Below are 13753 nucleotides of genomic sequence, written 5' to 3' on the forward strand. Positions count from 1 at the left end.
ACGACTGGTAGGCCTGTTTCTATCACACACCCGTCTTTAACTTAAAGGTTGAGGTCACCATAAGATCTTTTGTCAGCCAAGCCCTGTTGTAAGCTGGAGAGCTCCACTCAACTCTGCCATATGTAGAGATCTGATCTTTTGCCAACTCTCTGGTGGCGCTCTTTTTAACCCAGTGCCATGGAGAATCTCCAAGAGGTTCTCATTTCTCTCGTGTGTTCCTCCCCTACCTTGTGCCACCTTATTGCTGCTTCAGATACAGAGCCTACTCAGCAGATGGTACCCCCAATTAATGAACAGGGCCCTACAGTGGATACCCACTGCTCTCTGCCTGGTAACTTGGAACACATGAGTACTTTAACTCTTTGAGGGCTGAATATTTTTTCCAAAATACTTAGCGGTTTCACACACAAGACAACATAAAACACCTGTTGCTATATGCTGTGGCTGCCGTTGGCGCGTGTTCGGCGTCTCTGGTGGCAGTGGCTGCATGGGGGCACCTCGATGGTCAGCAGGAATGCACGGTGGGCCAGCTGCCTGGCTGTCTTCGCACAGCAGGTGGGTGGCTGTTGCTGTGTTAAGCACTACGGTTTGTTTGTACCTCTTGTCATCATAAGTGGTGGTCCTCCAGGGCAGACGCTGCTGTAGGCACATCAGCAGCACGATCAGCTGGGGACCCATCAGATGATACCGGTACCTCACATTGGTTTTTGACATCCATCTCCAGATTGCTTGCATCAAACTCCGGAGTCTGACAGCTCAGGGTCCAATTCAGCGAAATTAAGTAAAACGTCCCCACTTGGCACATACGCTTTGGTCTCTCACCAGATGTCGGTGCCATTTTAGAGGTTGTTCGTTCTCTTCGCTACTCATGCACATGTAGGGAATCAAGGTTAAATCAACTTTATTTCTAGCAAAAAGAGTCGGACTAAAATGCAAGGGTGAGTTTTGTTGCAGTTTACAGCTGATTACCATCCTCTACTCCTGAATTTTGACAAAAGTCAACATCAGCCCTGAAAGAGTTAAATTAAGGGGCACACGCCCACCATTGCTGAACCATCTCCCTCTCCCCTGGTATCAGATGACTGCACACACAGCACTCTTACCTGCTGCTCATCTGCTCCACTAGGTCAAGTGCAAACCTCTTGATCTTTTCAACAAAGAAGCCATACGGTTTTTCTCGGAGTGCCACACTCTCTGACGTGTCCAGAACAATGAAGACGTCCAAAGGGCATTCTACAAAATAAAAAAGAAACCATTGGCTCCAAGAGGGACGACATGATACTGGCAGGCCTTCATCTTGTTGGCTATTTGGTGCCAAGCTGTAGAATGAACTAGTGAGACATCGTCCTCATATTATGGACTATTATTGACCTTTGGATTCCTGTTTTTTTGGAGATGTTGTGTTGAAGCTTTCCAATAGTTTCTTGTTGCGACTTCTTTTTAAAAATGATAAAATACTAGGCTGACCCGCCCTTTAAGGCGACCGACTTTTAAGTTGACCACTTCTTAAGGCACTTCAATATGTACACGTAGATCAATTTGATATTTTATACAAACTCATTCATTTGGTTATATTGCATTTGAGCGCTATTACTTTAATACTCGTAGTTTCTGTTATTTTTGTGATGAAATTGAAACTTTTTTTCTCTATTGAGGTCGCCCTTTTGAACCCCCCTGATATTTACTACGCGGTGAGGCATTTGTACTCCATCAAAATTAATTATTTCCAGAGACATAATTGTGTCTATTTTTCCAGCGCATCGCACACAAAAGCAAGGGAACGATGGGAGCACCAGAACTCTGCTCACGTCATGTCGCTTCGTACCGCAAGCTGCAAGTAGTAAGTCTGTGATAAGCGCAATACCGCTACGCTTTCCACTCACGGGACAGACGGACAATCCCGACCGCTTTTATATAGTAAGAAAGAAAGAAGAAGATATCGCACAGTCTGGAGTAGAAAATCATCTTTTACCTGGAAAAACGAAACTACACATCCCATCGTGCATTGCAAAATGGACGGGGCGTGTGTGAAACTCCGCGCCTGCGTAGCACTCACGGGACGGAAGGACAATCGACCGCTTTTATATTTCACGCCTTCTTGCAACTCTACAGGAGCCGCCTTTTTATGGGTATATTGTTGCCAGTTCCATTCTCTTCAGACATGGAGAAGATGACAACAAATGTTTAAATTAAAGACCAGAAGAAGAGACGAGAGTTAGAGAAACAAGCAAAGAACTCCACCGGCGAAGTCACTGAAGCCCACAACACTGCAGTGGAAAAATAAGTCGTTACTTAAAGAATCAGCGAAATGAACCCACGTGATTCTTTTATTTTTCCACAAACTTTGATACAAAATGGCTGTTGAGACAACCTGTTAACCCAACACCAAACTGGCCCTTGACGTTGTGTCCAGTGTTTCTCTAGCTTTTTAGTTCCAGCTTATGATTTTATTTCTGATTTTTATTTAGTTTTTCATAATTTTCTAATTTTACTTTTATTTAGTGTGTTGTCTTTTTAATTTTTTTTTTTTTTGACATTTTCTAATGGGCAGCACGGTGGCGCAGTGGGTAGCACTGCTGCCTTGCACTTAGGAGACCCGGGTTCGCTTTCCAGGTCCTCCCTGCGTGGAGTTGGCATGGGTTTCCTCCCACAGTCCAAAGACATGCAGGTTGGGTGCATTGGCGATCCTAAATTGTCCTTGGTGTCTGTGTGCCATGCGGTGAGCTGGCGCTCTGCCCAGGGGGTTTGTTTCCTGCCTTGCACCCTGTGTTGGCTCCAGCAGACCCCAGTAGTTAGGATATAGCGGGTTGGATGGATGGACATTTTCTAATTTTAGTTTTATTTACTGCTTTGTTCCTGTTTTTTAGCTTTAGTTTTTTTGCCATTTTCTAATTTTACTTTTTATTTTTAATTTAATGCCATATGGTAATTTTAGACTTTATTTAGTTTTTTGCTTTTTTTTAGCTTTACTTTTTCACCATTTTCTAATTTTTGTGTTTTGTTCTTTTTTTCTTTTAATTTTTCACCATTTTGTAATTTTAGGTTTTATTTAGTTTTTTGTTCTTTTTGTTTTAGTTTTTCACCATTTTCTAATTTTAGCTTTTGTTGTGTTTTTTTTTAAACTTAGTTTTAGTTTTTCAAGAATTCATTTAAGAAGCAAAAATGAAAAAACGAAAATGAAAGGAATTTTCAGATTAAATTTTTTCAGATTAAATAATAAATTGAGGGAAAATAAGGTATTTTTTTTTTAATTCTGTGGTAACAAACATCAGTCATAAATTTAAAATGACACATACTTTTCTGGATTTATTTGCGATTCAAATAATGAAAGTGTAATTGCTGAAAAATAACAAAACAGACGCATTTCCGGAGGTACTTCTTCTTCTGTGTGATTTTTGACGACACGTGCGAACAGCCCTCCCTCCTCACAACACACCGACCGACGGCCTTGAAGTTACACCGCATGGCATCAGCAGAGGATGGACCGTCACGTAAAAGAGCGACACTCCGGGACGAGGACATGACTGCAGAAAAACTGAGTTGCGTCTTTCAGGTAAAAATACAAGCTTTGCAGACTTTGCTTCATTGATGTAGCAGATCTTTTATGAACGTTATTGTTGTTACTTACTGTGAAACAGCCAGCATTTGGTGATTTCATTCACTAACACTAAGTCTGGCCATTTTTAGAGTGCAAACAGTTTGAATGCGTGTAAATGTGTGAATGGTTGCCCTTTGACAAGTGTAACACATGTTAAGAAAACTTTCTGTAAATCACGTTGCTCTCCTAACGTGTTATAGGCTACTTGTGCGCATTGTTAATACTCGAAACGTTTACTACCATTCAGATTTTGGCAAGTGAGACACCTTAATGACACGCTTTGAATATCCAGTGTGAAGGACAGCCGGGTCCCATGCCTGGCAGGGACGCCCCTGCTGCTTATATTCCGGGGGAGCCACCATGGGCAGTCCAGTACCTCCCCAGGGACGCTTGGTGGCAGCTTCCATGGCTGACGGTGATTCCCAACCACCCGCAGGGCTCCATGGGAGATGGAGTCCTCCACAGCCTGGTCGGGGGCTCGGATGGCCGCTAGGGGGAGCTGCATGGACTCGGCAGCCTGGCTGGACGAATCTTCAGCCCCACCCGGAGGTGCAATTAGGACCAGGCGGTCAAACACTTCCGGGTGGGTTATAAAAAGGGCCAGCCACCACCACTCGAGGAGCCAGGGTCGGGACGCCGCCGCTGCTTGTAGATGAGGAGGAGTGGTGGTAGAGGAAGAAAAGTGCGTTGATCTATAGTGTTTGTGCTTTGGGGCTGAGTGGCACGGGGAAGACGTGCCCCACAGTTAAAGAGAAAAATCAAGTCTTTGTGTTTTTATACGTGCCTCCGTGTTTTTCTGTGTCGGGTCAGGCGCCTATATAGCGCCTTTGTTACACCGGCTATTAAAATAATATCTGGAGTTAATCACACTCTGTCCACGTGCACAAGGGGAGGACATGCAGACTCCATACACAGACCGTGACCAGGCTGTAATCAAACCTGAACTCATGACATTGGGTAACAAGAATAATAATGAAAAATTGGTGAATGGTCGAAGTGCTTCCCAAAGAGTGAAAGGAATAAAACTGAAATAAAAGCAAGGATGACATCAATAACACAGGATACAAACTAATATCACACAGGAATACATATCTGAAAGTCAAGGCTTTGAATTTGATTAAGAAGCAAGCAAGCAGAAAAAAGACAGAAGAAAGCTGTGAATAAATAACACAATTTCTGGACGTTTATTAAGAATATAAATGTTGAAGTCACAATCACCCACGACAATAAAGTAAGAACAATAAATGGAATCAAACAGTGGATTTCATTTTCAGGCCCACGCTGGACGGACTTCGGCCCTTCAATGGCAGTTTATTGGCTTGACCTCCGCGACGCGGCAAAGGAAACACTCAGGCGGAGACCCCCAGGCCATTAAACACTTTTCGTCATTCGAACGATCTTACGATTACTGCAGTCCGTCCATTTGTAATCAGTGAAGCTTTTCACGTTCAGAAGTCCATCCCGATAGCGTGACAGGAATGCAAATCAATAAAACATCAGCACTAATAACACAATTAGAACCAACGTATAAGCGTAATGCCGGCTCTGTTGTTTAATGACACTCTGACTTCACGCTATATACCCGCTTAATTTGTCACTGCAGAGGTGTCGTCAGCAAAACGAGTTATATCTGTGGTAAGTTTAGAAAGGTTTTTCAAACTGTTGCGCTGCATCTCCCAAAACTAGGAGTGGTGTGTTTTAACTTAAGCGCCTTTTTACTTGAAGTCTAGTGGACGTTCCCTGCCATTCACTCTTGGCGGGGCTTCTGTGACTGACGTTCAATTTTGACCAATGGAATGCACAGAATAAGTCACTGACACGTGATGAGGCTTTGGTATTCGCTCTCGGTTTTAGAAGAGAGCGCTGACTGATAGATGAAAAGACCAATGAAATCGACAGATTCAGACGCTAGCCGCGAATTGTACTTGCACATGCGCACGAATCAATGCTCGTTCCGGACCAATAAATATACCGGCAACTGCACGTTCGCAGGTAAATTATGCAGGATTAGCGTGTGGTGAAAATCAAAAGTAAATTAGATAAACTTTATTAATCCTATGAGGAAATTCATATGCATACAGCAGCAGAAACATAAAAAACAAGGATGCAGACTCGATCGATAAATAAATACATATTGTACAGATATTTCGAAATGAACTTAATGACCACATCGAGAGGAAGCATTGAATTTCCTGATGGCAGTGAGCAGCAAAGACCCCCAGAGGTGCTTCTTGGCACACCATCATGGAATGAGCCTGTGGCTAAAAGTGTTCCAAAAGAGAGCGCCACCTGGAGGTGATGGAGGGTTTTTTTGTGATAACATCCAATTTTGCCATCCTTAGGGTTACTAGACGTCCGGCTAAAGGAAGACATTTCCTCCTTGTAATTTATCAACACATCAAATGTATCATTTATTATATGTAATAATGTATGAATTATTAAGTAATATGTTTGCAATGCAATCAGAAAATAAGATTCTTCACACTGTCTTAGGTTTCTCCAACCCTGAGTCCTACTGATAAGTCGAATAAAACAAATGAATCAAAAGAATTGATTCACTTAAAGGGTAGTCTGAAAAAATTATACCAGTAAAGTGAATCAAAATGCCCAAACCTAGAGGGGCACCCACTGAAGTGAGTTTGCCTCATTTCTTGCACTGCAGAAGTATGGAAACTGTTGTAGTTTAATTCCAAGGGTGTTATGAAAAGCACTATACTGTACTGTATGTAATCAGACAACCAACCGATTCAGTCCCTAGCATTGACTCACAATGTGGAAGTCACTTCCCGTGTGTTCAGTCAGGCGGCACAAAAAGCAACACACTTTTAGCCTGGGCTGGATAAGCAGGTTGAAAAACAAACAGATGGAGGCGCTATATAAACGGGGAGCCCGTCAAGTTTGTCAGACCTTACCGTTGCTCTTCCTTTTGCAGCTGGCGTTTACTGCAGTTAATACAAGTGACACAATTATGAAGCGGAACATGATGGATGGTCAGCGGTGTCTGCGGTCAGAGGCTGGGCGCTTTAGGGCATCTAGTGAGAAAAAAATAAAAGGATTTCACGTAAGAACTCTGGCAACACGAGCAATGAATATGACATGCTAGGACAGGACACAGATACCAAATACCAAGAAAACTGAAGCAACAGACAAACCCAACGTGAACAGTTACTAAAGGAAATTTAAATAAGAAACTGTGGGGAAATGAAAAGAATGATGGAGGGGGTGCCCTCATTAAAGCAGCAAAATGAAAGCAGAAAGGAATTGCATAAATAAATAATAAAATTCCATCAACTGCTACAAAGAGGAGACGTTAGCCAACCAAGACCCACAGTGGAACCATCAGTGCGGCAGTCACGGGGCTCCAATGGCATTACTACTTCTGCTGTCAGCCTTTGTTAAATTCTGTCATTTTTTTTTTCTATTTAGAATTTCTTGCATTGGGTTATTGTGTGGGCGGCACGGTGGCGCAGTGGTAGCGCTGCTGCCTCGCAGTTAGGAGACCCGGGTTCGCTTCCCGGGTCCTCTTCCCGGGTCCTTCCTGTGTGGAGTTTGCATGTTTTCTGTTTTCCCCGTGTCTGCGTGGGTTTCCTCCGGGCGCTCCGGTTTCCTCCCACAATCCAAAGACATGCAGGTTAGGTGGATTGGCGATTCTAAATTGGCCCTATAGTGTGTGCTTGGTGTGTGGGTGTGTGTTTGTGTGTGTCCTGCGGTGGGCTGGCACCCTGCCCAGGATTGGTTCCTGCCTTGTGCCCTGTGTTGGCTGGGATTGGCTCCAGCAGACCCCCGTGACCCTGTATTCGGATTCAGCGGGTTAGAAAATGGATGGATGGATGGGTTATTGTGTTGGTTGAATGTGCCATCTGTTAGAATGAAAAATGCAATGCATTGGACTATTGCAGGTGATGGGCATGTCAAGAATGGCGCCCTCTAGTGAGAGTGTCACAAGTGACTTTGTTGGTAGGGGGACTGCAGTTCTACTCTGCTAAATTCATTTCAATGAACGGAGGCTTCTGCACTTTGATTTAAGTGTTAGACCACCAGGGCCCACTAGTGTAAATAAAGAGAGATGAGTTCCATTGAAGAAAATCTGTGCAACTTTCACTGTCTCACTGCTCACGTATTTAGTGAAAAAAAAATCAACCTGACAACAACAACAGGCCCTGCTCTCATTTTATATGGTGCTTGGTGGGCTGCAAACTACATGCACTATTCTTTATGGTTTAGTGTTGAAGGAGAAAATACACACAAAATAAATAAGACATTTACAGTCTTGTGATGTAAAACACGTGAGCTGTGACCCAAGAGACTGGCGCCAATAGAATAAACTACAAAACATGCCATACAGTACAAGCATATCCAGGTGATGTGTCTGTTATAGCACACCTTTACTTGCTATTTGTTATATAGGGCCTTTACACATTACGTTATCTGTTATCTGTTTACAGTATGTTTTATATAGTGCCTTTCATATGTATTTATATATTATATAGTGCCTTAATATGTTATTCAAACCTATTTTTATATTATACAGGTTCCTATCTATCTATCTATCTATCTATCTATCTATCTATCTATCTATCTATCTATCTATCTATCTATCTATCTATCTTATTATATAGTGCCTTTCTTATCTATCTATCTATCTATCTATCTATCTATCTATCTATCTATCTATCTATCTATCTATTATATAGTGCCTTTCATATCTGTCTATCTATCTATTATATAGTGCCTTTCTTATCTATCTATCTATCTATCTATCTATCTATCTATCTATCTATCTATCTATCTATCTATTATATAGTGCCTTTCATATCTATCTATCTATCTATCTATCTATCTATCTATCTATCTATCTATCTATCTATCTATCTATCCTTTCTAAATGAATAATAAATTTCAGTTTCTGATTTTCAATAAATTTATAAATATCTCTGAAAACACATTTTCAATTTGTCATTATGAATTACTGAGCATAGAGAAAACTGGGCAGGAATGGCAAATGTATCCATTAAACATTAAATGTACAACACAATAAAGTGTGCAGAAAGTGAAGGGATCTGAAGACTTTCCAAATCTGCCATATTTTGCTCTTAATTGCAATGTGTTCACTTTTCTGTGAAAGGCACAATACAACATAAAGGCTGGTTACACATCACATTATTATATAGTGCCTTTCATATCTGTCTAGTTATATATTTTATAGTGCCTTTCACATCCATTTATACTTTATATAGAACCATTCATATCTGTCTATTAAACAGTGCTTTTCCAATCTATTTAAATGTTATATATATTGCTTCACATGTATCTGTCTATTTATTATCCATCCATCCATTATCCAACCTGCTATATCCTAACTACAGGGTCACGGGGGTCTGCAGGAGCCAATCCAAGCCAACACAGGGTGCAAGGCTGGAAACAAATCCTGGGCGGGGTGCCAGCCCACTGCAGGGCACCCTACCTATTATATAATGCCTTTAATATCTATTTCTATATATTTCATAGATCTATTATATGATGATTTCTGTATCTATTTCTCAGTTAATTAGTACTTTTTAAATCAATTTCTATATGATACAGTATGCTTCAGCTGTCTGTCTATCTAGACAGTGCCTGCCCGATTACTCCATCTTATGGTGCCTTTCACATCTTTCTCTGTCTATCATGCAGCACCTTTCTGATCACAAGAAACTTCATAAAATGAACTCTCAGTCTAAGACAAGTCCAGGTGATGACAGAGGGCACACGTCAAGCTGATGCCCTGCCCGCTCGTGTCCTCGGTCTTTACTTTCACATTCTCCCCTGCTCTCCAGGTGCTCGGCTGTTTTATTTTTTTGTTCTCACTGCTCTCTCTAAGCCCTCATCAGCCAAAGGCACTTCATGATTTTTCTAAATGATCAAACTCCTCGTTTTGATTTGATGCTAGTGTTCATAAATGAAGTGCATTTCAGCTGTTGCACTTACTACACAGCAAACAATGACAAATAAGACACGATACAAATACTACCGTTAATAGTAGCTACTGGTGATTCCAACACACACTAAAGAACACAAAATACGGAGACACGAGACGCCGCTGCTGTGTGTCAGACAAGCCTTACCTCTTTAGCCTGGTGTGCCAGAGGGAGATCTCTGCCTCCTTAGTGCCTCACCTTGAGATTAGGTAAGGGGCGGGGTTTGTAACTCCTCCCTCTTCCATTCATTTCATTAGCTAAAGGGTAAGGATTTTGGTCCCTCCCTCTTCTCCCTGCATCTGTTAAGGGGCGGGGTTTTGCCTTCCGTTCCATTTCTTCTCCGTCTCTTCCTCAGTCTGTCCCAACACAGCAGACTCTTAAGGCTCTCAGTGCTGTGTGATTGGAGTGACAGTAAGAAGCCGAGACCACACATTAATAACATCACAAGTACAGAATTGTCCAAAAAGAGACATGGCTTATCAATAAGGCTTTTGCCTCTCAAACCCCAAGCCAGCTAAATGCTCATGAGCCCCTCTGGGCACTGACTGAGCACTCTGTTCCCATTGTCCAGGGTCAGAGTCTTCCTCCTATACGCCTGTTGATGCTAAAGCAACGTCCATTCATTTCCTTGTCTTGAGTCAGCAGTGAAGTGCCTCCATTCTGCCCTTGTCCTCCTGCAGTCTTGCTGCAGGGTCACCACCTCTGAATGGACCTTATGGGGTGAAACTCCCTGTAGGTTGCTTCCAGTGACCTTACTGAGCAGCTCTTGGACCGGAGGATTTCTGGTTCTTACCTCTGATTGAAAGTAGAATGATGTTTGTGGCATGTGGAGTTCCTCTCAGGTCCCCCAGAGGTTCTACCTGTGCACTTGTATGGCGCCTTCTGAGCTGATGAGGACAGCTGGCACTGGCAGCCCTTAGTGGATGACGTTCATTAAGGTACTGGTGGAGGTGGCTGCTCTTCTCCTCTCACAGTTTTGTGATTTAACCCTTTCAGGCAGTGCGTTCCAAGTGCTAAACATTACAGGTTTATGGGGTCATTACTGTCCCATGTGCAGAGCCCAGTGACATGCTTACTCTTAATCAACATACAATACGTCACCACTGTCTGCCGTCATGATGACCTTAGAAAATCTGAACAATCTCAACATATTTGTCAAGTGTGGACTCGTTAAGATTGCTCTTATGTAACAATGTCTGACATGCCTGCAGCCACTGGCTCTTAATTTGGGGACACATGGCCTTCGTTGCCATTCTTGAAGTATCAAATACTTTTCTTACAAAACACATCAGCCAGGTCTCATTTTGTGATCAGATTTTTATTATATGAATATATGGGCCACCGTAGAGTAGTGCAAATCAACACCAAACCAGTAACACACCAAAAAGGAAGAACACCCATCCTGTGGCGCCCACCCAAAAAAAATGTGAAAAAAAAAAAACCAACCAGCTGAAGTAAACACTTTGTCTGGGGGTCCTCATCCACGGGTCAGGCCTGTCAATATGAAGACCCGGGGGGCCGGCTGCACTGTGGGGTCTTACAGCAAGCGATTGAAGGAACTGGGAGGTTGAAGAGAGAGGATTTCCAAAGACTGAGTGATAAAGGATCCACACCAATGTGAGACGAAGAAAGATCCGAGCCAGAAATGTCACTGAGGAGTTGAAAGGACGTCACGGGAGGGGACTGTGAAACGGCTCAGCAGAAAGGGAGGACCTGTGGGTCACGTAAAAAGGCGCCCAGAGATTCCAGAAGAACAAAACAAAAAAGCTGAAGGCCCATCAGCAGTGGACAGAAACTGGAGGTAATCTGGGGGTCTGTTGGGGGTCTTGCTTGGTATTATGCAGTTGGCTACAGTATCTAGAACACAAGTCTTTGAGGGTGACGACACACAGCAGTACGTCGCACTTGTCAGCAGCGTCACACAAGAAGGCCGCTTTTCATGAAGTCCAAGCAGAAACCGCCAAGCTGTGCCAACGCGCAGCTCCCTGTCACACTCCATGCCAAGAGGGATGGCCGAGTCTGGAGCCCCCATTACTTGTGCCCAATTTCTTGAAACAACTTTATTACATGAAATAATAATAGAATAAAGAAAAATGTCTGGAAAGTGTCTTTCTGTAGAAAAAATGATTAATCTAAAGCTTCACTTATTTAAGGAAATACACAAAAAAAAAAAAACACACTCACCGAGGTTATAGTAGAAATTAGTATTTAACCTACACACTCCTTAAAATTATATGATAAAAAATAGCAGGCCATTAAAATTGTGTAATAAGTGTAATAAAAATATTAGACCCCCACAACCATTTCAATTATATTATAAAAAGCACAACATCTACACAATCATTAGATAATAAAAAACACTCAAGCTACACGCTCATTAAAATCATGCTATCAGAAATGCTAGATTATTAACTTATGGAAAAGGACATATTAGACCGACAAACTCATTGCAATTATGCCATAAAGATTTTATATCCTTAAAATATTATAACACAATGGCAAACATTAAAATGAAATTGTAAGAAACAAAAACTAAACCTACATACTGACTTACACACTTATTAAAAGCACAAGTTGTGCTATTTGCCTAAATCGGTAAAATCTGGAAAATCCACACCGTCCTCAGTATAAACATTTGCAGTGCACCATCTGTTAGAAAGTCTTTTGTAATGCATGGAGCAATAAGATGCATTGCATTTGTCACTCCAACAGATGGTGCATCACAAACATTTTGAGTAATAAAATGCATTGCTACTACAGTTCGTGATGTGCCATCTGTTGGAATGATGAAAGCAATGCATATGTCTCTGTTATGTACTATTTGGTATGGGACTTGTAAAAGCAATGTTAATGTTTTGTGATGTGCCATCTGCTGGAATGACAAATGTGCTAGACTTTATGTATTAAATGTTTGTGATGTGCCTTCTGTTGGAAAGAAAATTGCACTACATATGTCTCAGTTATATGCAATTTGGTATGGGATTCATGAAATCAGTGTTAATGTTTGTGAAGCACCATCTGTTGAAAATGCAAATGTAGTGCTTATCCATCGATTATCCAACCCGCTATATCCTAACTACAGGGTCACAGAGGTCTGCTGGAGCCAATCCCAGCCAACACAGGGCGTAAGGCAGGAAACAAACCGCAAGCAGGGTGCCAACCCACCGCAGGGCACACACACAGGGACAATTTAGAATCACCAATCCACCAAACCTGCATGTCTTTGGACTGTGGGAGGAAACCCACGCAGACACGGGGAGAACATGCAAACTCCACACCGGGAGGACCCGGGAAGCGAACCCAGACGGGTCTCCTTACTGCCAGGCAGCAGCACTATCACTGCGCCACCGTGCCTCCCCGTAGTGCTTATGTCACTGTTATATGACATTTGCTATGAGATTAATTAAAGCAGTGTTAATGTTTGTGATGTGCCATTTGCTGGAATGACAAATGTGCTAGACTTTATTAATACACGTTTGTGATGCGACTTCTGTTGGAAAGAAAATTGCACTGCATATGTCTCTGTTATATGCCATTCGGTTTGGGATTCATGAAATCAGAGTTCATGTTTGTGAAGCACCATCTGTTGGAAATACAAACATGGTGCTTATGTCATTGTTATATGACATTTGGTATGGGATTTGTAAAAGCAGTGTTAATGTTTGTGACATGCCATCTGTTAGAATGACAAAAGTGTTAGATTTTATTACTACACACGTTTATGATGTGCCATCTGTTGGAATGAAGTATGCACTGCACAAGTCTCTGGTCACTATGGTTGTGGGACACGGACACTTTCCAGTGACCTGAGACAAAGTCTGGACTCCTTCAGTGCTGTGTCTCTTTGGAGAATGCTTGAGTAGCGCTGGTTTGACTTTGTGTGGGTTGCTCACGGAGTCCCGAATGAGGCACATTACCTGCATTATGAGTGTCAGTTACAGCCATGTGGCACGATTCCCTGAGGATGATCTGGTTCTCAGGATTGTCATTGCTGAGGACCCGAGGAGCAGGACCAGGTCAAGGGGATGTCCACATTAACACCTGGCTGCAGCAGATAGATTGTCATGTCTGGAGGGTGGGTCTGGTCCGCATGTCAGTTTTTGTCGATTTTGGGTGGTTGCCAACTGGCATCCTACGCTGTTATGTTGTGTGGTGCTCCCCAACCTGACCTGACCTGACTATATGTCTCTGTTATATG

General features: G+C 42.4%; 1 protein-coding gene across 1 annotated transcript in view; it reads right to left on the reverse strand.

Moving 5' to 3' along the window:
• LOC120516045 (collagen alpha-1(VI) chain-like) overlaps nucleotides 1–9717 on the reverse strand; it is a 137317-nt gene extending 127600 nt beyond the window's left edge. Inside the window, exons 1-3 of the mRNA XM_039737480.1 lie at nucleotides 9703–9717; nucleotides 6511–6630; nucleotides 1104–1233 (exon numbers count right to left, since the gene is read on the reverse strand). Coding sequence (XP_039593414.1) covers nucleotides 1104–1233; nucleotides 6511–6580 — 200 coding nt within the window. The 5' untranslated portion in view covers nucleotides 6581–6630; nucleotides 9703–9717. The remainder of the gene's footprint in view (nucleotides 1–1103; nucleotides 1234–6510; nucleotides 6631–9702) is intronic.
• Between the last annotated feature and the right edge of the window lie 4036 nt (nucleotides 9718–13753).

This window comes from Polypterus senegalus, chromosome 15 (assembly GCF_016835505.1).
Source record: "Polypterus senegalus isolate Bchr_013 chromosome 15, ASM1683550v1, whole genome shotgun sequence".
NCBI lineage: Eukaryota > Metazoa > Chordata > Cladistia > Polypteriformes > Polypteridae > Polypterus > Polypterus senegalus.